The 26,412-nt window shown below is 38.7% G+C and overlaps 1 protein-coding gene across 5 annotated transcripts in view; it reads right to left on the bottom strand.

Annotated features, from left to right (window-relative positions):
- pcdh7b (protocadherin 7b) overlaps positions 1 to 26,412 on the bottom strand; it is a 107,959-nt gene that overhangs the window by 41,848 nt on the left and 39,699 nt on the right. For 2 of the 5 annotated variants that reach the window (XM_056749525.1, XM_056749528.1), the window contains exon 2: positions 11,582 to 11,798. The exons of 2 other annotated variants lie outside the window; for them this stretch is intronic. In XM_056749525.1, coding sequence (XP_056605503.1) covers positions 11,582 to 11,798 — 217 coding nt within the window. The remainder of the gene's footprint in view (positions 1 to 11,581; positions 11,799 to 26,412) is intronic. One more of the 5 variants, XM_056749526.1, reaches the window with a different exon arrangement.

The following is a 26,412-nucleotide window of genomic DNA, read 5'->3' as shown; positions in this document are numbered from 1 at the left end:
GCTATATAGCGCTAAAAGTGATTCCCGTATGATTACGAGCATAGAAGCACTTTTTTTGTATAGAGTGAAATTCTTTCTTTCTAAAATGCTTCCTGCTAAACACGGTAAAGCCGTATATAAAAATTATATACTGCCCTGTATATAATCTCCAACTGTATAATATATGCATGTCATGTACATACCGCACACAAGTTTTAATTTGTGCAGTAATTACAATATGATTAGCGACTACAGTCTTTACATCACTGCATTCAAAGAAAAGGAATGTGTTTACTGCAAAACATTTCTTTCTAATGCATTACCTTCAACACTAATGCTAAGCCTTGCAAAGCAAGCTAGCCCAATATTTCATATATATACACAGGCATTGTCAGCCATATTGTTCAGTAACAGCAGAGCTAGCGGTTTCCTCCAAAGGGAACCTGCAATATCAAATAAATCACCCCCGTGCGCTCAGAGACAAATGAGGCTGCAAGCATTGCACCTGTTAGCAAAACATCCTCACCATTATGCAAAGATTCTAAAAAAAATCTACGCTTCCCTGTATAACACTGACCGAGGCATATTCATCCACCACCATCATTACAACAAAACAAAGACATAAAACCAAAACGATATGTAGAGGGAGAGAGAACAAAGCTTAAACAAAACTGCAGAGGAGGATGTTTGAGGCCTAAATGTAATGCTTAATTCTGTTTATCCATCCTTTCAACCATCAAAAACCAAAGGCCGAGGATGTGAACAGAGAATAGGGTTTTGTGTGGGGGGGATCATTTCATTCTAGTTTTCCACAGATAAATCGGACACAAATATTTCTTGCCATGGCCTACTTGTGCTGAGCCTTGGCCTTATGCAGAATTCAATTCCAATTTGTCGCTTGGTTTCTGCTTGTGTTTGTGTGTGTGCATCCTCAAGGGTGGGTGTATTGTTTGTGGGTATTGTGAGTGGATTTGAGGAGCCCATCCTTCGGATTAAAACCTCTCTCTGGTTTTGTCAGATCATCCTAGCACTGTGGCACTAAATCAGTGTGGGTGGTTTTTATCATTATGTCAATCCAGTCCCCCTCATAGCCCCTCAGCCCCCCTTTAGATCAGCAAAGATTGAGCTCAAGGAAGCCTATGTATGAAGGATCCAACATTGAGCAGAAAACACCTTGTGTTTGAAATCCATTGCTCTACCAATTGACCATTTGATCTCCTCTGAGATGAAAATTTATATTGAGAATATAAAACACTAACAACTAGAAGACCACAGCTGGAGTCTGAGACCCATTGGCGATGTTAAACTCCGCCCACAGGCCTGTCTTGTATTGCCTATGGCTAGTCATTATTTCTTCTGAGCAATCACACAAAACCCGAACACAAACACACACCTTTTGTTTGCATGCTGGGCCCCTTAAACCAGGTGTGTCTCTCTTGTTTTTGTTAATCCCTTTTTCCGGAAAGGGTTAGAATTCCATTTCGTTTGTATTTTCAGTTAGAGTCATGTGATCCTGAGGTAATTGTCTGCATCTTAAGAGTGTTTTATGTTGGCTTCTCCTTACATAATGGAAAACAATCTTCCTTTCCTTTAGGGCTCACTCATCCGCTTTCAAAGTACTGACTCTTTGTACCTCGAACATTTTTGTTCTTTTGTTTGCCGAATCGGCCCAATTGTGAGGTTGTGGTATGTGGGAGTGACATACACGAGTAAGACGAAAGTTGTATCTACTGTTTTGACACGGTGAGGTAAAGCTTTTCACATTGTCACCCAGCTCTCTGTGAGGTTCCTCGTTTGGTGGCCACAATTCCGCGTTATGTTTGTGTTAGGCGGAAAAAGACTAAACCAACGCAGTTGTTGATGAGACTTTTTTTGTCAGGCCCCAGGCATAGTTTACATGACATTTCAATAATTATGTGTCAATGCATATTCACCTCAAAACAAGCACCCAATGAAAAGCAATGCCAAAAATAATTCGCCAAACTGTCAGGTGTTTATTTTATGTGTCTTGCTGCCGCTACAATTCCTTTCTTTCCCTGACCTTGCACTTCCTCTCAATTGACATGCAATTTCTAGACATCAAGGCATCCGCTTAGGAAACATTCGGCTCCTGATAAAAACACAAACATTGTGGTAATGCATGACTTGAACAGTTATGACAGAAACATTCATTTGAATCTTTCCCTGTGTTTATATTTAGAAATAAACTGAGGATTTCAAAGCAAATAAAAGAAATAATCTATTTTACCTAAAAGTGTAATATTTGAATTTGGCCTATTTGCATGTGGGGTAATTGATTTTCACGCCACTCTCTTAAAGATAACGTTAGCACAACATTTATCAAACCATGTAAAAACAAGTGAAATGCTACAATTGAATCAATTAACTGAAAAATATTACATAAAAAACTGTTTCCATTACAAGATATCATAACACATGAATGCTTTGCTATTTAGTATTTGGCAAGTCATGGCGTTATATTATACAGTTCTCTAATGTTCACTGAATAATGACCAAAACTACTGCAAATAATATGGCCCTAGAATAAAATAATGAAATAAAGGCCATTAAAATATAAAGCACACCATATAAAACAAGTTATTATTGTCCCACGCATTTTAAGTGTGCCATTTTTGTCCCATTAAGTGCCATTCTTGCCCCGAACCCGGGTCAATTTCTGACCCTGGGTGATAGTTAGCAACACTGTCACTTTTGTATTCTCAATGCTGCAGTGATGGTTGTGAAAGGTCACAGCTCATGCCGAGAGGTGGGGACGGAGACACAGTAAGAGATTTGAGGTGAACCTTGTCTAAATGCCACCAATTGACACGTACAAAAAAACACAAAACCCCAAAATGACTCTTTGCTCCGCACTCAAAACATTCTGTCTCACCTACACAGATTCTTTGTTCAAAATACTAGCCTGTTTCTTATTTAATAGGACAAAAGGAGAAAAGAAACAATAAAGGAAGGAGGCACAGGAAAAACAGCCAAAGGCCTCAGTGGCTTTGCTGCCGGTGAAAAGGGATACATCTTCCTCCTAGTGTGCCATGAGCTCTTATTCCCGCAGCGTTGAAGTCTCCACATACATCTCAAAACAGGGGCAGATTTATACTAGGACAATGCCAAAGGGGCTGCTGGAAAACCTTTCAGTATGGATCACATTTTGCAGGGAGAGAAGAGTTATGAGGGCCAATATGAGCAGATAGTGAAAGCACCTTCACCCCACTGTTAATCTCTATGTCACCGCAAAAGGAGATCCATCATATTTTGCCAAACGCAGATGCCGAACGGGTTCTGTTGTCTGATTGGTGCAAACAGTGGTCATGTGATAAGGTTGGCAGGCAACAATGGCCAATCTCACTCCCTCGCTCGCTCTATCTCTCTCCCTTCTTTCTTGTTTTATCGTGCTTAATTTCTAACTCTCTAATTAAGCTGATGCGATACCTGATTGCAGGTACTTCAAAGTCTTGCCACAAAGTGAGGCCGAGGGTCTCAATTATTTGAAAGGTCTAGCGGCCATCTCTGCTAATGCCTCCTTGGACTAATAAAAGCATGTTGCCTCAAAGAAACAGCCTTCAACAATTATCTAAATGTTCTTGGAACCTAGCAACTAGCAGTGTTTTTGGACACACAATGTAAACAAAAGCATACTTATTGTAATGAATGCAATACTAGTCCTACTCTAAATATTCTACAATAAGTTTGATAGCTGATATGATCCATTAAGTCTTTTATTTCAAAGACATGTTCTATACCATCCCAGCAGCTTTCCATAGGTTCAAAGTGCCTCCCGACACGAAAGAATGGCATTATTTTATAATGAGCTATGGAATCCTGCGCGTTTCATATGCAGCCAAGATCATTTCAAAGCACTAAAGCTGCTGTGTTGTGAAGCTATTGTGCGATTCCTTCAACCCGCTGACAGGGCTTGGAATACTGAATATGCGGCTCAGGTTTATCCTGGGAGACGCTCAACACACTCAGCGGCAGTCTGACTCATTATTCCCTCAAGATATTTCCAGTCAGAGGAATTTGGGAATTCCAAAAATGAACAAACTGCTGAAAAGCCAAAGGTTAGCTCTGTCGATCAATGAATATTAACACTTCCCAAAAACACAAAAGCATAACATGCTTGCGGATGCATATTAAAAGCTTTTCACTCTGCAAATCCAGACATGTGGAGGACTAAAATGATAACTTCCCAATCCATTGAAGGAACACGCAAGGGTCACATGAACCGATTTGGTTTTGTTCTTCAGAGGGCAAAGGCTTTTAATCAATTCAACCAAATGAAGGGTTATAAAGTGAATTAGCCCAAACAAGTTTGACTCACTGTTGTTATTGCGTGTGTGAACGCTTTTTCTCGGTTAAACACGTTCTTAACTGTGTTGTTAAACTCCCTCGCCCTTTGAACTTTAAAATCAGGATTATTTGAGATAATGAGACACACATTCCTGAGTTGCAACATTAAAGACGTTTGGATTGCTGTTGGAACAAAGCAGCAACAATGTTTCTTTTACCTCAGAGAGTAATTTAGTTTCAGACATAGTCAATGACTGTATACTTGCAAAGCGTTTACAACAGCGTTTTTGTTCCGGCTCCACCTGATTACAAAAGCCAGGTGACGCATAAATACTTGGCAGGAAACGCAGTAGAATAGCAGTTGTATGTAAAAGCAGACACTATTGAGGTCTAGTAGGGCACAATGCTCTGACTATTTTTGACTCTTCACTACAATCCCAATTCTTAAAGGTCCAGTGTAAGAAATTAAGCAGCATCTAGTGGTGAGGTTGTGAATTGCAATCAATGGCTCACTTCACCCATCCCTTTTGAGGCAAGTTTTCAATTATTTGTCGAAGGAGATAACGTGTACAGTCAATATATCTCCAAAAAATGACACACTGGACCATTTAAGTTCAAACTTGCTAGCAGTCATCCAATCTGAATAAAAACATTCTGTAGCGATTCATACAAGTTCACACCCTTAGCGCTACCAGATAACTGAACCGCTAGCTTACGTGAAACACATCACTGGCATACAAATCAAACCACTTAGAAACCAGTAAGACCTGTTTTATAAATCCCCTTAAGCAAACAGATATGAATTGTGAATTGAGAATGTTTGAATAATGTTAACAAATTCATAGATGTTTGGGGTATTCATAATCCTTGTTAATGATCTGTGAAACACAGAATGCATGCGATAATGCACGTTTGTCTTAGTGAGAATGAAAAAGATCAGAGATCAACCGCCAAACACATCTAACAATGCGTGCACGCGCACACTCCCTCCCTCCACCTTACAAGTGTAGCAACCTGCCTATAATCCTACACCTGATTCCAATTTTCTGATAAAGAAGAGCTCTATTAACTCTTTAGCACTATGTGACTATAACAAATGACCTTGAGCTTCAGGCTTGACAACAGGAAATTTGTAGAACACACCGACCATAGTAACCTGTTCCCAAACTCAACTTAACTTTATTTTTTTATCGCTTTTTACAATTTTCATTGTTACAAAGCAGCTGTACATGAGACAAAACAGTTTAAGTTATACCCGTTAAGACAAGAAAAAGGTGAAAACACAGAAGACAGACAAACCCACATAAAAACGCTTAACACACGTACTAACACACATAGACATAGACACACACACTGACGGGCATGCACACACAGACAAGCATGCACACACATACACACGCAGACAAGCACTAGCACACACACAGACACCCACGCACAGTAAAAGCACACATTTAAGATAAAGGAGGGAGAAATTGCCATATGTCAATTTAAAAGGTCATTTGACTCTACTAAAACGAATATAATTGTTTGCTTTAGATGTAATACAAAGTATATACACAATTTAAGGTTAAAAAACGCTGTATTTACCACACACCGTGCATGTTTGTATCTCCTCTTTGCCCCGCCTCTCTGAAAGGCGCTGATGTTTTACAAAGCTCTGAAAAGCGAGGTGTGTTATGACTGGCCAGGTCACTAGTGCGTAATAATTGGTTGAATACTGCACGGAAATATAACCATATTCGGAACATCAGGCTATGCCGGGGACGGTACAATGAGATTTACATGACCGCCCATTTATACATTTGTGCGGTCTTAGTCAAATCATGCCACAAAGTGACGTACATGCCTGGAGGTATAGTTACACAAGGCGTTTCAGGCAGGTCGGGGTTCGCATTTAAGTAAAATGCATCTTTTGTTCCGACAATTACAATTTTGCAATTTTATGTGTCTAATACATAAATGGGCAACTTAAAACACACCAAAGACATAGAAAAACACGTATTTCCACCATATGACCCCTTTACTTATGTAAAACTTGAAAATTCTAATTAACAAGTAGCCCGCCCGGCCAGACAAATAATGGACAAAAGGGATGCAAACGGTGATGCGGAACCCAATACTCCAATAGAGAAAAAACCTGAATTGAACAGAATTGAACAAAAAACACTGAATGTGCCCTTGATCTACTTATTTTTTGTGTAACCTTTCCAAAAAGAATAACAATAATAAGCACCGATGCCAGTAAGGCGGCTGTGATGTTTTTTACTTGTCATTGCTTTGGTGATCTTTCTCCTCACAATTATAGGCCTTGTGGAAAAAAAAGCGGTTATTGGATTGAGGCTATACCGCGTTCCTGAAATATGAATAGCTTTAATTAAAAGCGGCTGGCATTGCCATCTGGCCCTCTGTATCGGGCTTCTCTAATGAAGTGAGTTTACTCTCTTTTATATATTTATTTATGTGCTTACTAATGGCCAAGTTGCTAAGACAAACTTGAGAGGTACAGGCAAAAATCAGCATTGGTAGAGTTAACTAATGTGCTTTCTAGTCATACAAGCATGTTTAGTTTAGTATCTGAATGAAATAAACTTGTAAAGATGCTTTAAATGGTTGTGGCATCTCCTTCAGATGAACGAGTTAAACCCATAAAAAAGCATTCAACGGCCTGCTTTACTGCACACTTTGGCAGGCGCTTTTATCCAGCACAATTTTCAGTGCATTTACGCTATGCGCATTATCTGTGTGTGTGTTTTGCCTGAAAATTGAAGCCGTGATTTTGATGTTTTGATGCTGTAAGCGCTAACAGCTACAGGCCTATTTCATCACACCTTGAAAATAATCTCCTTCACCTCTTCCTTTTGAGCTCAGTCTAATTCTCCAATTTAATCTTTGACGATACATAAAAATTCGACTCCGTTCGCAACTCCACAGCGCTGAATATCAAGTATTACATCAATGCTAAAAAATATGCATCTATCAATGTGAAACACTGCAACTGAAGCCTGCAACACAATTCCTTTCCTTCTTTAATCTACCCATCTCAAATCTAAACTGCTATTTCTATTGCATGATCTCTAGGTTAGCTGAAATTGAATTCGTATCTACAGATCTACGGTCAGCTGTTGATTGTATGAGGTTATAAGCAGAAGGGCTGTCTTGATCGCTATTGTTGCAGAGAGACACATTATACACCCGGTATCTGGTCGTAGTCATGATAAGATTACAAAAACACTTAACGCCTAACAAGCAGACTCCACAGACAGATCGCTTCAGGGTTCAAACAGTGGTCAGTAATTTTGCACTGTTACTCTACAGGGTTCCAGCATTTCAATCTAAAATACCTTTATGTGATAAAAATAAAATACTTATAAAGCTGCGTGTAAGAGATCATTTAAAATTATTTTATGTTCTATTTTATATGTTAGGTAAAACGATCATTCTGTGAACTACCAACAATGTTTTTCCCAAATTTCAAATATAAATATTGTTTCTATTTGCATTTATTTGCAGAAATTAAAAACGGGTCAAAATAACTGAAAAGATGCTCTGTATTTTTCAGACCTCAAATACGACAAAGAAAACAAGATCATATTCACTTTAAAGCAATATATCAGTAATATTTGTATTTAGAAAAATATTATTTTTATGTGATATCCTCGACACAGATTTCATTCATCTTGTCATTCTGTCAGTCTTTCAAATTGATGTCTTTATCTCGCTCCAGAGACCCTGGACTGGAATGACTACAACACATCTAAAATGCTGATTAAATGACAGTCTCTGTCAGTCGTGGCTTCATATGTATTTTTTGTCATAGCTCATGTTTGTTACTATTGCATAAATTGAATATTTAAAAAAAGCTTCTTAAAAAACAGTAAAAGGAGATGTACTGTATTAATGGTTCATTCCAGGTGTATGGACACAGCAAGAAAGACAGTGAGAAAGAGGGGGGAATAGATCAGTAATGGGTAGAAGAGCAAATGCATTGACTGGAAGATCATCGATTGACAACGAAGAAGACGAGGAACGAGTTTCCCCAGAAGTCAATAATGCATCTCTCTCACTCCCTTTCACAAATATATACATGTGCATATTAAGGAAGGAAATGTCTCATCATTACTTACTGTCGATACGCGATATGTTTACACAGAGAACTTTTCCTCAACCTTTTTCCTGCATTTGTTTATGCATGCGAAAGAGAGAGAGATTGGCAAACAGATAGAGAGAGTGCTTGCTGTGAAAAGCCCATCTTCACAGCAGGGCCTCTTCATTAGGGGGACACCCTGCTCCTGCCCTGACCTTAATCCCAAAACAAACAAACACACAGCAAACAAAACCCTCACCAGGATCCCAATCACACACATCCTTCGCAGCATTATGACCACAATTACAGACCTTCACTGGTTCTTTCTTTCAACTGATGGCATTTTGCCCATCTGTTAACTGCAGGGGTGTGTGTGTGTGTGCGTGTGTGCGTGATCTCCCGTCCTTATTTTAATTGACTCCAGGTTATCGGAGCTCTAATACGGCATTAGAGAAGCAGTGTGGCGAGGGGCGACTACCGCCATTTAACAGATTTAATGAAGTGCTTTCCATGAGAAGGACATCGAGAATGTTTCCTTTTCAACATGGAAAATATGTACAACAATCTCGGCTCTCTCGTTCGACCACATACGGAGTGGGATGACCTTGTTACTAACAACGCCGCGCGATGTATCAAGCTCGAGCTTTAACTACGCTAAAATCAAGCATTTTTTATATCCAACCTTTTCACACTTTATGTCTATAAATAAACTTTTATATCTATATCTCTCTTTGTAGTATAGAAAATGAAGCTGTGAATTGAGACAATGACAACCAAATAATATCTCCTGAAGAAGTATGATCACTGAAATGTGTGCATGGATGTTGTCTTAGTCCCCTGAGGGAGCGTTAAACGAACCTAACGCCGACCCAAAAGACTCTGTCAAAGCGGAACTAACCCACAGCATGTCTAAGCCAATTATAGACCCCAAAAACACACTCACACTCACACTCAGGACATTTCTGTCATGAAAGAGACATTGACTACGACTTTGCATGCAAGCAGTTACTGTGACCGACTGTGTATTTGAGTGTGTATGAGTCTCTTTGTGCAATGTTCGATAATGTATGGGCTCAGCAGAGCACATTAGCTTTGAAAATTTTGAGATTCTACTTCTAACTGCATTGAATGCATAAACTATTGAACTGATGTATGATTCTAAGCCGATCGTCTCCTGACTGTTTTGTTTTTCCAACATCTCTCCCTCCCTCATCCACACACTCCTAAAGACTGCAGGGTGAGGCGTCTATTTTATTTATCCAAATGCAATTAATCTGTTTGCTTGCATTTGCCATTGGAAGGTCTTACAAGAAAGATAGAATAGTACAGGAAACATCTGAAAATGCATCCTTGTGTGTATTAATTCTAACTAGATGTCCATGAGACTTGCTGGAATTCTATCATTTGAGGTATTATTATTCTGCTGTTGTTCACTGAATAAATTCAATGAACAGATAGACCATTAGCTTTCTTAACCTTACAAATAATTTAAATGCTAAATGAATCTGAATTATTTCTTTCAAGGGAATCCTAAGTCACTGTTTTTACTCCTTTTAGAGATCTGACTGATGGCCGATATCAACACCGAGTTTTGATCTAATCAGCCTCGCATTGATCTCCTTGTGACCAATTACTTTTAGCTCAGGCTGAATTAAACCCAGGCTTTAATTGGAGCTAATTTTCCCCACCATTGTCTAAATATAAGCGTTTTAAATGGCCCTGAGAAAAAGCTTCAAATCCTACGCAGTGAGTGGGCTAAAACAATTTCCCTTCTACAAAGCCCATTTAATCTACATTTAGGCCAATGTTCTCTAAATGGCAAAGTTAAAAATCCCATTTTCCCAAGTCTACTCCAATATCGCCACCAAAAGCCTCCTGAAATCTTTTGACGTGAGACAAACATTTTAATAAACAATGTCTAGGGTTTAAGCTTCATATGACCACTCTCAAAATGGTAATATAATACAAAGTCAAATGACCTGATAATTTGACTCTAGGCAACGCATTCCCTCCCGTCTTTCTAAAACGTTCTCTGATGGGCGAAGAGAACAGACATTCCAACCAAACTGACACACTGACCTCACACAATAAGCACCTGTTACTGACAAAGTATAGAATGTAGACAAGACAGCCCTCAATGCCCGACAACTGCTACTGAATACCTGCATGAGAACACTGGCTCCATTGAAAGAGATTGCTTGGCCGCTCATTAACAATGGAGGTAACTGTTGACCACAGAGAGGTTCTACATGGTATACGCAATCCAGCCACAGTGAAACGAGATACACGCACTTACGGTTGCAGCCTTTTCACCTGTTAAACCCCTACAATATAATGACCAGGATAGGGACGATAGCTTATTAGATAGAGGATGATAGTAAAACATCGGCAAATCCACATGTTGAATATTAAATGTCTGTTATGCACTATGGTGTTATAAATGTAAAATGTTAAAAAATTATTCAACACAATCTCATGGCACAAATGTAAGTATTTTACGATGAGGCTTATTTGGCTAACTCGTATGAATTTGTACGATCTTATTCGCACATTTTTATACAATTTGCAGTGACGTTAGGTTTAGGGGTGGGGCTTGTAATTGCAATTTAAGAATTCAGAAGAATTAGCCACCTCGTAATGTACCTACGAATTACTGTAAGATCAGGTTGATTTGATCCGATCTATCTGTTGGGACGATGGAAAACAACATTCATAAAATGGTCTGTCCACAATGATGTAGCCTTGCCCTCATCTAACACTACAAGTAAATCTAGTCAAGCAGCCTACAAGGGTTGACATGCCAGTGGAACTCAATGCCACAATAACAAACTTTAAGCACGAACTTAAGCACAATTCCTTTCAAATAAAAAAGAAAGAACAATGGACACTATAAAAATGCTAGGCTGTTTCAGCGTCTAGGGTTGGGTCAAATCATGTTCATTTATACCAACAATTGAGTTTTGTCTATATTTGACCCAACCATGAGTTGAAGCAACTTAGCATTTTGAGTGTGTATATAAAGCCAGCAATAAATTCTAGAAAAGACAACCTGGAGACTACCTGCATATGTACAACAGCAGTGTAAGCGTACCTATGTGTGAGTGTGTGCCGTTTCGTGAGAATTTTCCTATCCTGTTGATTGATCACTGTGTCTCTTTCTTATTTAGCTGTTTAGCTATCTCTGACTCATCTTTTTCTTGTGTTTGCCCCTACCATTTTCCATATGCTCTGCCTCACCGACACTGCCATCGGGCGTAGTCCTCTCATAGGCGTCTTCAGGTAGAGGAAGGGCACCTAGTCTGGGGCCTGACGAACTCTTGCTGCTGGGCGTCTCCGACTCCTCCAGACCGCTGTCGTAGCAGCTCTGCAGCGAGCCCTGGTGCGGGTCCTGGGGCTGGCTCACCACCGAGAAGGTCACTCGGCGGAACGGCTACAAGAGAAGAGATTGCTGGTGGTCACTGGACGGATGTGGTCGAAGGGGGATTGATGGGTAGATTTATATTTTATTTTGTTTTGGAAATGGGTGGGATAATTCTCAGTAAAACGAATTCTCTAAGCTCAGGTTAGATACCGCACTCCCCTCTATGTTACAAAAGGATATAAACAGTAACTGGATTAATTGCTGCCTCTATGTAGTAAATATATGAAGCCTGAAAGCAGTGTTCTGCAAAAATAAACACAACAATACCAATGAGCTGCACAGCAATTCTTTAATGTACTCTCACATGAAGAAATGAAATGTTAGGATAGTAAGTTCAAAGCCCACAGGAGTAAGTACAGATGCCATGCTTGGCGTTGCGGTTTAAATTTAGCTGCGGAGGTCTGAAGGACGTCAAAGTCTCCTTGTGTGGTTTACTTTATAGCAAAAACAGGACAAGAGGAGCAAGTACGGTCCCGAAGGGAGATAGAATAGTACACATAGCTACAGGCTTATAAAAAAGAGCACACATACACACTTTTACTGTAAATCACAGTAAAGTACTGTAACTAAAGAGTGAATAGGTGAAAGGAGATACGCGCAGGGGTCTTACGCTGGTATAAGCTATTTGGATTCTCCTTTTTAAGTGGTCAAGTAATAAATTCTGCTTTATTTTTTGATCTTTGCACTGATCAGGGTGTTTAAATGGCAAGGGTCAATGCCAGATGGTATTGATTCGCAAGAAACACATGTAGTGATCGAATGCGCAGAACATTGGATGCATTGAAAGTCAAATTGAAAAAAGCAAAACCGAGAAAATCTGTTTTAAGTCAACTGTCTTGCTACAGCGATATAGTCCTACAACCCTCTCCTACTATACACCCCTTAGGATGCTTTCAAAGGTAAATTAATAAGTTGTACTAATTTAAATACTTCTACATTACAGGTAACTTGGGTTAAACAAGTTCAGAACTAATCTGCCCTTCAAATCCTAATGAAATGCATGATCCCGCCCCCCAGTGTACACTGTGCTAACTGATACATATGGTCTCTGAGCTAAATGAGCTGGGCGAGCAAGAGAAAATGGAAGGGAGAGAGAAAGAGCAGGAGAGAGAGAGAATGAGAGCGCTGAAAGGTGGAAATTAAATTTTCATAATTTAACTAGCATTGGAGCCTTGTAATTAAACCATTGACTCTTCCAGTCTGGGTAAGTGAAAGCAGAGGGGGAAAAGAACAGAAGACAATAAAAGGAGAATTGATCTGCACACCCTCCCATCATTCTCTGTGTCTTTCATTCAGCAGCCTATTACTTATTCCAATAATCCTGCACTGATCATTAGGATAGTTCAAAATCAATAATCGCCAAAATTCACAATAGGTAAAATGTTAAGTTCGTGTGAGGTCTATTGCAAAGATTCTCTAATGTACAGTCAAGGGTGAAAAGGTCATAAGGGGGATCAGGACCATGATGTTTCATCCTGACAGGGTTTAATTTAGGTAATGATTATTCCACCTAATATACAGCTACCCACCAAATAAACGGACTTGAAATACTGATTCTTATAGAACAATAACAGAGCCATGCAAACAGCACAGTTCATAGGAATTTAGCAGCCATGCAAAAATATTTGACCGCTGAATACCGCAATTGACCAACCGGAATCAAGTACTCCAGAGAGCCACGTAATAAATAAATATAAACGTCAGCTAAAAACCCAGCAGCTTTTTGTTATTCTGAACTCTGCAGCGGGAGGTTGGCCGATGCATTAAATAGACACTAACAAAGCAGTGGCCTTTTTAAGCGTTCGCCTCTGGCCGTCTCCCCACTGCCCCACTTCCTGTCACTGCACATTTTCTTTCAGGAATATTAAACAAGACGGAGCACCATCATTCACTTCTCTCTTCTCTTTCCTTTCCAACTCACTGCCTTTCTGACTGAGTGGCCTAACACTCATCATTACTCCAAATTGTTCCTTTAATTTGACACGTCGCCATAATCTTGGCATTTGTATTCTGTCAGGTTAGCAGGAACTGCCTTTCAACTTAAAGGAGCGCACGGCAGTTTGAGACTCTTGTAGGGACACACACACCCATGTACGGACAAAAGGAGCTATTCTTTGGAGTTCCGCCTGTTTGCATTGATAATGAACATGCGTATAGTAGGAACTGTCCAAGGATATTTTGTGAAACTGACCATTTTGTAGAAAAGGTCAAATGTCCTTGAACATATAAATGGTGTGTTGAAAGCAACCGCATGATGTGCTCATCAAAACAAAGTGTGAGCATACCAAATATTAAGAAATGCCCGACCATTTTTCCTTTAAGTTATTTAGTAAAATAATAACAAAAACATATTTGAAATAGAAGAATTTGCTGGTGGACACCACTGTACGTATGTGCACATCTCCGTATCTCATGCACCTTACTTTTTATAGCTCTCTCTAACATCTCCGCCATACAACACTGTACTAAGATATAACACCTCTTCACCATCATCCACAGATGGCTCGTCAAATTGTTCTTATTCCATCATTTTTAACAAAATACAACAAAAGCACACGTCAACTTGAAATGGGTGCTTAAACAAAACACGTCAGAAAGATTTATAAAAAAATTGGCACACCAAGGCTAGAAAAATGACAATTTTTTGATAGACTAAGAAAATGTGTAACGTTTTGTGAACATTTTGTAAAAGTCTATTAAACACTTTATATTTTTTGAGTTTTGTTATTCCATCATTTTGCCATCACGGAACACATTTTGGATCCAGGTTTCCAATTTTAATTCAATTATATTCCTATGCTGCATTCATCTAGTTATTTATTTCCCTCGTTCTCTCATTCCTCATATCTTCGTATATTAAAATCTTGGCAATAAATCATGTTTCCATGTAATTACAATCAGCATTGAACAAATGAATAGAAATAAATATTCATGTGCTAAAGATTTCACTTCGAATAGTCAAACATTCGTTACATAATTAAATGGAAGCCCAGAGGGGGTCTTGCTATTGTGATGAAATAACGGATCAAAATCAAAATGTTGTATGTATCAAAAACCCATTCTCTCTCTCTTCCTAGAATGAAATGACTGCAGCTAAGTGTGACAGCAATCTAAATCCCATGCTGAAGAGCTGAGGTTTAAATTACCCACAAATGAACTGAACTTTAGATAAATTGGTGGAGTGTGGCATTGTACTTGGCGGAAATACCATTTTAAATTATATAAACGAGTCAATGAATGTCATGCAAGAAAGACGCGCTGAGATGGGAAAGTGATTAGGCATGCAAAGATGTGGATGTACGGACAGACGGAGTTGAAGAGACAGTTTCCTGTGTTATGAAGGGATTATTTCACTAATTCACCACACATGTCAGAACATTCATTCCATCTTCCCTTTTTAATTCATTTTGTATAGGCCTGGTTGGATGCGTTCAGATTGAAAGAAGACCCCCTGATGAGGGGAGCGCTTGTGACACATGGCTTTCATTCCCAATAGAAAAAGACCCTTTATCTTCACCCTCTCTGCTAAATAAAAAGCCTGGTTATGGCCATGGTTGATTAAATGTTGCAGACGGTGATATACAATCCAGAGACATATCTAAACATGAACACTGGGCCAGAGCTACAGTAATGGGGTACCGTAGAGTAATCAAACTTTCCATCAGCTTGTAGGTGAGCACATCTGATGTTATGTCCTACTCTGTGTGCCGAAACTGAACCCGGCTGAACTTTCATCCATAACTGCACACGGTCTGATATTTCTCTCTTTTCCATTCTGTGCTGTGGGCTATTGCTTGTCTTGCAAAGCTGTGATAAATTGAAAGGAATATCTGAAGCAATACAAACTAAATATTAAATGCGCAGCGAGGGAAACTGCAGTTTAGGATGTTGCTGCACTTCAGAAATGCTAATTCGACAAGAGTGCTTGTAATTTTAGTTTTCTTAGCAGTGGTGGTGGGAATACTATTTCAAACACCCAGAAGAATACCCAATACATTTGCATTACTTTGAAAAATAGCCCTATTCTGTATACACAATTTCTTGTGCTTTTATACTGTGTTTTGTGTCCTATCCGAGCAGAAGAGGTGTGTGTGGTGGATCTTTGTGGGCAATGGAGTGACCTATATCTATGACCCATGAAGAGCGGTGGTTTAGGCAATGAGAAAGAACACAAACTCTAAAGCCTTATGTGTTTTTTTGCAATCGAGCAGAAAGGAGAGGAAAGGAGAAGATGAAGTGAGGGGACAAGGGACGGAAAGGACTAACAAAAGATGAGATACGATGCTTAGCAGCAATGTTTATGGGGTTTGTGGTTTGGCTAGTGCTGGAAATGGGTTGGGGGGTTGAGAGTTGGGGAGGAGTCCAGGGAGTATTTTCCACCTCACCTTAAGGATTCCCATCTTTAATCTATGAAATGGACGCCAAACGTTATGCACATTTAATTAAAAAACAAAATGTTATTTTCTGCTTTTATGGTTTAAAACCATCAAAAATGTCCACAGCTTAACCCCCGGTAGCTAAATCTCGCCATTTCCTGCACTGGGTGTGGTGGAGACATCTAAAGGAAGAGTAGTAATCAATCCACTACTGACTGAAGATGGTGACCTGGTGGTAGAACCTGTAATTAACCCCGGTTTAAATTTTCATAAGCACCCTGAGGGTGAAAAACAAATTGCTATCTGATCAAGCTAGCACTGTACAAAATAGCCAAAGGGTAAAGCGCCCAACTGTAAGTCAAAATCACTTGTAAATCAACACTGGAATGACCTCATTCTCATTTGTGGCTGAATTGAACAACCAACCAAAACGTACGATTCTTAGTCTGTCAAGAGGTAGTGATCTGCATGTTGGTTCACAACAGAACATTCGTGCTGAAAAAAACTTCAATGGTCATTTCTAATCTGATTCTAACAAAATTTGAGTTTAAAATATAATGCAAAACATATTTTATGATCAAATTTATTGAATATTCAGAGCTATATGTCAGTAACAGAATGTTCCATATATATAAACAAAAAAATCTAATGCCGGATTTTAACCCATTTTTGGGGTCAAATAAACATTCTCCGGGTTAATTTAACCCAACAGTTGGGTTGTCCATCTTGGACCCAAAGAGGTTGTAAATTGTATATTGTGAGAATGAGTTGCAACGTATTATCACTCGCTTCACCGGCCTCGTGCCGTTCCCTCGCGGCCCTCGTCCCGCTCTGCTTGTCACATACTGTATATGTTGTTTTCACCTGTGATAACTTTCCTTGTAAGACCAGTCATTTACTTGGCAAACAAGTCTTAAAAAGTTTTTGTTATTATTGGATACAAACAGTATGTAGACAGAAAAATATTGTCTAACTAACAAATTAAATGGGTCAAGTCAAGTAAAACGGCAAAAATATACCATTACTTTCAATTGTTCAAGAATTTGAATAATTAAAGTAGCAAAAAGCATATTTACTAGAAAATGTCTATGACAGAATATTTATGCACGCACAATCCCCTACCTGGACACGTTTCTGGGATTACAGGATGTTTCAAAGTCTTAACAATAAAAAGGTTCAAAACATCTTATAGACTAAAGCATGTTAGAAAAGTAATTCAACATGTTAAGAAAGGAATGCATATGTGTGTTTGAAAGACAAACATAGCCCTTAGTGAGAAGGTCAGGGAGTTTTGTTTATCCTGTAGCTTGGGGAGTCTCAGGTGTCTGCTTTGTCTTAAGGGATGACTGGAGCTGGTCAAGCTTCATTTCTTTTCAGCCTTCCTGCCTGTGAGGACCTCCAGATGGGCTCCAGACCTCCTGAGACCCTCTGGAGTTTAGCCAGGTCTGAGGCCTCTCTGGCAAGCCATTTATTAACACACTCCACTGTAGGCGTTGAAAACTTCCAGGGCATTTTTAACTGCAGGACCTCCTCCCTCTGTGCGGAGCATTTTTGATATTTTACCCAATACTATTTTCTCTCAGTCAACCAACCCAAAAGGTCCAAAGACCGGTCTTACAAGAAGACCTCAGCGGTTACAGAGTTTAAAAATCAATCTGCAAATGCTTATGAATGGGTCAGACTGGTGGAAGAATACAAAAGGCAGGGTAGCGGAGGAAAATGCTATTGCTTATAGAGGTTTATTTTTCATATTTTAAGAGATTTAAACAAAAATGGATTCAATTTGACTTTGAATAATATTGCAGCCTTGACAAATCTGTCCTCCATTTGTGTGATGTTGTAATATCTTATCAAACTCTAATGGAGACATTTGTGAGATTTCTGGGTCTTTCAGGGAAAATTTCGGAGATGAAGTAGAAAAAAAAAAGTATAACGATTGTAATGTCTTTTAAAAAGAACAAAATATGATCCTCTTTTCTCACTTTCTAAAATGTAGGTACAATGCTGCCTCAGTATCTGCACAGTCTTTTCTGCGGAAAACATATTTTTCATATTTTAAGAGATTTAAACAAAAATAGATTCAATTTGACTTTGAATAAAATTGCCGCCATGGCAAATCTGTGCTCCGTTTGTGTAACGTTGTAATATCTTATCAAACTCTAACGGAGACATTTATGAGATTTCTGGGTCTTTCAGGGGAAATTTCTGAGATGAAGTAGACAAAAGGAAAGTATAACGATTGTAATGTCTTTTAAAAAGAACAAAAAAGCTATCCTCTTTTTCTCACTTTCTGAAATATAGGTACAATTCTGCCTCAGTTTCTTCACAGCCTTTTCAGCGGAAAACATATTTTGGTAACACTTTCCTTGAAGCATGTATGTATAATGCCTTATAAAGATTTAATAAAGGGTAAAATGCATTATAATTCTTCATAATGCGTGTTGTAATGCATCGTATGTAGTTGTAAAGAATTACAACCAATTTAAACTCTTTAGTGTAACAATAAATTGCAAAAGTGTTATAATGTATTAACTGTAATAATAATTATTTATAAGAAATTACAATGCATAAAAAGATGCATTACAATGCATTAAAACGAGCATTATACATACATGCTTCAAGGAAAGTGTTACCCATATTTTTCATAATTTATGACATTTAAACAAAAAAAGATTCAATTTGACTTTGAATAATATTGCCGTCTTAGCAAATCTGTGATCCCTTTGTGTAATGTTGTTATATCTTTTCAAACTCCAATGGAGACATTTGTGAGATTCTGGTTCTTTCTGGGGAAATTTCTGAGACAAAGTAGTCAAAAATTAAAGTGTCCACAAAAAGTAAAAATATATAGAAATCTTAAATCAAAAATGTCAATTCTGTCATCATTTGCTCACCCTCTTGTCATTTTAAACCTGTATGACTTACTTTCTTCGGCAGAACATAAAATACGTTTTTTTTTTAAAAACGTTGGCAACCACAAAACGCCAGTACACATTCATTACTATTGTATGCACAAAAACCATGCAAGTGAATGGGTGCCCCCGCTGATCACAGAATTATCATTTTTGGGTGAACTCTCCCTTTAAATATGGGTATGTATGACAGGAAACAACAAGGTGGCCTATTGCATATGATAAGTTGTCGAATACATGTAATTACTGCATGCAGTCCTGTGAACTTTAACATATTGACATCTTCTGCATTAAACATTAATTGATTGATGTCACAGTTAGAGATTTCAGATCACTTCATACTGAAGAAGGCCTACATTTAGGTTTTCACGTTAAATGAAATTATGAAAGATTTTAAACTTGGACTTTGAATCACAGTAAAATCTTGATGCAATTAACAGTTAACAACAAACAGAATAATCAAATAAATATTCTATGAAAAAGTTTTGAAATGCGTAAACCTGATGCAACTGTGATGCTTAAGTCTTAATAAATATTGTGCTGTTTTAGACTATACAATCCTAGTTTTGGTTGCTTGTTTATAGCTTCGTTTTAGGGTAAAATTGTCTTCAATGTCACTATAAACTGTAAACTTTGCAAACAAGAAATAGAGATGTGAAACATGAAAATAAACTGGACAAAAAATCTTAGTTTATATCCATAGTACGGCTCAGAGAGAACACTGAACACATCCAAACTGAGGCGCAGCAAACACTGAACAGTGTATCCACTTTGAGCTCGTCCTTTGATTGCAGTCCACATCTCCACAGCTTTCTACAAGCGGCTCTCTAATCACTTTTAACCTATCTGCTGCCCCTTCATGAACAAGCCTCAAGCTGGACTGATCAGCACTTCAAGAACATTCTTTTAAAAAAGAAACATAAAGCTAACAGACCCTGCAAAAAAGTTGTTTTTCTTTCTTTTGCCCTCCCTCTGAAGTTCTTCAGATAAAACCTTCACAGTACATCTTGGCGGATGTCAGCTGGCTGGCTTTGAATATAATTCTTTTCAAAGGCACTGAGGCATGACTATCTCACCTGGACTGATCATTGCTTCAGTCATCTATCCATTTTTCTTGTCATCCACTCCACCTCTCACTATCTGCGACGGCACGGCGACGCTTCGCTTCTTGACGTTCCACTCCATTTCCTGACAGCCCAACTTTGCCTTTCCTCATGCCAAAAGTTCCAGATGTTCAGGCCTTTGCCAAACAAAACACTGAGGATGTTAGTCACTGTACTGAAATTAGCTGCCCTTGTTTAACAGCGTTCATACTCTCTTAATAAAATACTGCATTCTGGAACAGGCTGGACACCTACATTTTTCGGAAACTCTTTTATATACAAAAGAAAAGTATAATACATAAATAAAAGTATAATATATATACATATTCTTTTAAAAAGAAAGAAAAACTTACTCCTCTTTTTCTCACTTTCTAAAACGAAGGTACAATTCTACCTCAGTATCTTCGCAGCCTTTTCAGCGGAAAACATTATTCCCCCTTTGCTGCTTTTGTGTCAACCACAATTGATCACCGTGGGCTCCTAAAACTCGAAAAAGTGCTGTGATGCTGTTCTCAAGAGGTCATATTAACCATATTATTGCCCTAGCAAATAAATAAAGATCATGTCCGAGTTAGCTGTTGGGCTCTTAATGAATGCCTAAGTGTTTTGGAGCACAGCCCTGCCAGTTAAAACAATATTTTCTCAACCCTTATACGCCTGTTTTTATTTTACATTTAAGAAGTCGCATTAACATTCCTGAGAGAGGCTGAGAAGAAAACTAACTCAGACAGATGGAAATCTCAAAACATTTTTCTGTGCTCTTTTTGTCAAATCCTGGCTAAACTTTTAATTGCTCTTTAAGCGGGGGATTAGGCTTGAACACTGCAGCCATATACTGAAGGGATGATCTGACAGCTTCAAAAGCTTAGTTGACCTCTGACCCTGACTCCATTAGAAGGAACAATACCTCCGGGGTAAAGCTTGAAACTCAAGACCTCTAACATGCGACTCCCAGTGTTTTTTTTAGTGGGCTAAGAGTTTAATGATAAATAAGCATGACATATATTTTGCAACAGAAAATGTTTCTTCACAAAAAATAATGGATTGTAGATGCATTTGTTAGTGTCCTTTTTGTTCTCAAAATGGCTTTGTGCTTTCTTTTTTTCATCTCGTCCCCAATATTTCCCTGTCAAAGTGAAAGGGATATGCTGTTTCCTGTTCCCGTGCAGAATATCTAACCTCATCATTGCAAATCCATTATCACCGCTAGCAGAGATGAATTATGTTCTCAGGTAACCCTCAAACTAACAAAAATGCTTTCAGGTGCCTTTCCTAACATGATAATGGTGGAAAGTTGAACTCCATTTCAACTCTAAAATGCACACGCCAACAAATAAACACAAACACACACGACATCTAACTTACAGTCTGGAATTGATTTACAAGATTACATAACAAACAATTTCAATCTCTCTCCTTGAACTCATAAGACACTATCTTCAACCTTCATGCTTGTCCCTTCACCTGTCAATCATCGGCCAATGGCATCGCAGAACACAGAGAGAGCAGAACTCACTCCGAGCGCGAACAGTCAATCTGACAACTGACCCACTAATGTCATCGAGTGACAGTCTTAAATCACAGGAGCTTCTGCAGTCGGGTTGACAGAGGCCTAAGAGTCAGCGAAAGCACGGGTGTAAACAACCTGAGGGCGGGTTGGGTATCCTAACTCGGACCATGCGGTTTCCATTCTGTGAAATCGGACCATTAAGTCTTTACCGGTCAAGTATCCGGCAGCCAAATAAAAATTCCACACAGACTGAGGAGAGAAATGACAAAACAGAATATGTGTTCACACTTCAGAGGGATTATGACTGACACATGACTGCTTTAATAAAGCGGTGAGAGATGTTGGCTGGCGTGCTGTGTTATCTAGATCATAAGCACTAGTCTATTAAATGCATCTGCAAACAGAGAAGCTGTCGAGATGTAAGGTTATGTATTACAGAAAGATGGCTTTATCGTTTTAGGAATTGAGAAAATGTTTTCCTGATTCAAAGAAAGTATTTAACCTTAATCTAAGTCAAGGGGCAATGTAAGGAAGAAAATGAAAGAAAGTTGTCATTTAGCCAACAAGCCTTCAGTGGATGAACACAGCAGCTGTCAGAAGCTTGAGCATATAAATAGTTAAGATTTCATCAGATAGGAACATTTATGAATGCTACTTTGTATGACAATAATGTATTACACTCTTAAAAATAAAGCTGCTAAAAAGAATCTTCACAGCGATGCCATAGTACAACAATTTTTGGATCCACAAAGAACCATTCAGTCAGAACCATTTTTTATAATCTAAATATAAACCTTTGGTTCTTCAGCTGTTAAAGGTTCATAAGGGAACCAAAAGTTTCTTCTATGGCATCCAAGAAGAATACTATTTCTGCATATCATACCTATTTTTCTATCTTCGCCACAGTATCTGTTGAATAATTCGTTTTGTTTTGCATATTTTTCATCTATCTGTTATATAATTTTCCTGTTGAAATCATCATTATTTTTGTATATTAAATTCACTTTTATACATGTATTCTATTTTTGTGTTATATCGTTGCTGCAATGCACATTAGAAAAAGCACTACAGAAATAAAAAAAAATATATTTTTTGGCAAATTTGCATTCTGGTATGTAATTCCTAACATGTAACTTCTAATAAATTCATTTTCTTGTAATGTATCTTATATGTTCAAAAACATGTCACATTATAGCAGTTCACAATGTTCACAGAAACAAACATTTTAAACCTTACCCCAAATGAAACCTGTAAACCTTTAGCTTGAACACACTCCATACATTTTAATTGCATATATTCTGTTTTATTTTCTTCCCCTAACCCTTCTTGTGTACTTCACTTCCTGTGTAGCTGTTCACCTTTCGGCGGGCTGCATCCAAAGAAGCCGTTTATCACGAATAAATCAATGTCAATGTGACAGTAAAGCAAAACTCCATTTCTAGGGGCCGTGGACACATAACTCAAAACTTCCCCGTCATGTCACCCTCAAACATACGTACACACATGCGCGCACACGGGCCCATTGTCATTGCCGCGTCCTTCATCAACAAGCCATTTGTGAGTCTCAGCCCAGGTCCAGAAGACAATTATGATAGCTGCGATTAAGAAAACAATTATTCCAGAGAAGTAATTATCCTCTAATGTTTGAACAAACAGAAGCGGGGAGAGAAAGAGAGGGCCAGGGGCCGTGCGAGATTAGCCTGGTATTCACACTGTGATGGCCATTACATACATGGCTAGTGAAGAAGTGATCAGACTACTGATGCAACAACATAATGCAAACTAATTCATGCTCGCGCTCGAACACAAACAGCCCTCGGATGTTCGATTTAGCGTGCACGCTCGCACCTGTGTCCACAGTCACCTTTTTTGCAAAAATATGCACATATTCATAAAAAACACTTCCATTTCTGTCCCTGTTGCTAATTTAAATTGTCACATCGAAAGGAAACAACAAAAACTATTGCACATCGCAGTAAAACAGCGCTTTGAAACAAAGGCTATTGTTCCATTACATATTAAAACAAGATCAAACCCTCCGATGACCATTTGTTTTAAATAAATAGCAATTCTAATAATAAATTAACAAAAAGATGAAAGAGTGCCATTGAAAGTGTGCACAGAATGAATAGGCCTACTGAAACAAATCTGGGTTCCGGGCCATCTCGGCCCTGAGGCGAATCGGAAAACATAACAAAAAGTGATATAATTGGAGAGCGAGTGATGAAGCACCTTCTTTGTGCGGACAAGGTCAATCTTCTGTGTGAGCTGTATTGAGAGATGGTCTCTCTTTACCATCACCAGGCATCGTACACTTCAACCAATTAATTAAAAGTGAAGTGTCATTTTGTTATGCTGCTATCATATCCGAGTTTGCGTGTGTGAGGTATGCAGGGTGGGATTTTTTTTCTAGAATGAGGAAAGTGTCAGTGTCTTCGAGAATGGCATGGAGCTGAACCTCTCTCACCGGCGGGTGAAGATGGTTTTATTGCACTCGCATGCATATAGGCTTTTTAAGAAACACAAACTAACTGGCCTGATTTTGGCTGAAACTAAAGAATTGCAAACAACCACTTTTTTACTCTAAAGTAAGAATCACGTATAGTTGAGATGCGTGAAGCTTCAGACGGATCGAGCTTCTATCAACAATTCCACTGGCCACAAAGACCCAAAAACTCTCATATCCACTCCTCGCATGTCTTCTCCGCTTTCAAACGGCCGTCTGTGAGCTATGCGAGATTTACTTTCTCTGAAGATAGAAGGATAGTAGCTCCGCACATCAGTCGGCTTCAAAGGGAGGTGCTATCAGACACTATCATCGCCACGGCAATGATGAAGATACGGATCCTAATCCCCATGTAAAAATGAAAAACCCCCGAGTGCCCGTGGGACTTAATCGAGTACACTACACATTTCCAGCCTTCCGCTCACACTCTAACCCTCTTTTTTACTCACTTTCTCTTTCCATCCGAGATCTTAGTCACTAAGATTAGAATTCACCTTAGAACTCTTTCTTTTTACTCTAATTGAAAACTTGAGAATGAACTTTTGCGTGGCTTTGGAGTCGTCGCTCGTAGAGGGAGCTGTCATTCTGTGCTGATTTGGGATCGGTTCCTTTCTCAAGGTAAACAACATGAAACAGGTTACAAGATAGCATACCGGGTAACTGTATTTGTTTGAGAGGTAAACGTGTGGCTTCCACGTTGTCACTTGACACAATAGCTCCATGCCTGAGGGCCATGCAGAGTCAACCTTATTATTAGCCACGTAAAAACATCCCTGGGGCCAGCTTAACAAATAACACACACACGCAATACTCGGAAGATGGGAAAAAGACAAATGACACAGAGGGAGCGTTTTCAAATGAACCAAACTCTCGCACCATTACAGAACACTTTTGATGCAACAATCTAATTAGACAAAGAAACCTAAAATTCCAGGTTGCGTTCATCCATATGTCAGATCTGAACCTCCGAATCTTCAACCCCATTGTGTCAGGATACTCTGTGGTCCAGAGAAAAATGTGACCGTCCTGACATGTTAATGGCCAGGACAACTAGCTTGATCAAATGACAAAAGGACCTAGCTGGCAATGAGAGATATGGACATGGATAGACAGAGGATGAAAAGAAAAATGTTCCAGCTGGCAATCACAATAAATTCAGTGTTAGAAAGGACGCATGTCACAATGTGAACAATCACAGATGTTAAGATTTGTGCAGCTGGAGTTACGTATAGGCCAGTGGCTAAGCGATTATGTTTTATGCTTATTGATCGAGGAAGACATTATGAGAGAAACTGGTCTCTTGTGGATATCAGATGTTATACTGAACTCTATAGGTGAAGCTCACTTTTAGTCAATAATGGAATAATATACCAAAAATGTTTTTTACCTATAAAATGAAAGGGCATTCACCTTCACCGTAGAGCAGCTTGGACATTCTGCATTGTTTACCTAAAAACAGTCTAATCTGTGGTTGCAATACAAACAAAAGCTAATGTGAATCCCTAAATAAATTACAGTCGTACAGTTTAATTCATTCCGTGCTTATAACATTTTATAATATCCCCAAGGGCCCTAAATTAAGATTGTAAACAAACAATATTATTGACTGCATATGTAAATGTTGACAAAACAATTCAATCGCCTAATTGCGGTTTAAAAATATTTGGCTAGCCCTGTGCCTGTGTGTTACAACACGGTTGAACTTGAAGAGCAGGTTCCTTAAAATTCAAATGCACAGACGTTCAGTCACACGCACACACTTAACTCTATTTTTCTTCAACAAAGACACACACCCTCAAACTGTTACAGCAAAGACAGCACTTCTTCAATTACTTTAATGAGCCATAGAATATAGGTGTTAACAGCTATCTTACGGTTACCAGTCGTGACTGGACAGAATATCCAAGAAAAGAAGCTCTTGAATCGTATAGCCTACACGTTGTCCAACCAAAGCACATTGGTAAAATTTTACAAGCCTTTGTCAAATACATTTAAAAAACAAAACTTTTCAATATTTAAACTTGGAATGTGATGGTCTGTGTGAGTCGGATTAGAATCAAAATCTAATATTACTGGCAATGTAAGATTGCGCTTACAAGGAATTCAACTTGGCATTTGCTTGCACATGAAAGAAATTAGGAGAGAAATATGAGCCAGAAGCCAGAAGTGGAGAGAAATCCTCAAACGCTTCAATAAAAAACAGGCCAATGAAAATA

This window comes from Triplophysa dalaica, chromosome 1 (genome assembly GCF_015846415.1).
Source record: "Triplophysa dalaica isolate WHDGS20190420 chromosome 1, ASM1584641v1, whole genome shotgun sequence".
Lineage (NCBI taxonomy): Eukaryota > Metazoa > Chordata > Actinopteri > Cypriniformes > Nemacheilidae > Triplophysa > Triplophysa dalaica.
Note: the sequence above shows the minus strand (reverse complement) of the source record. Positions and strands in the feature narration are given on the sequence as shown.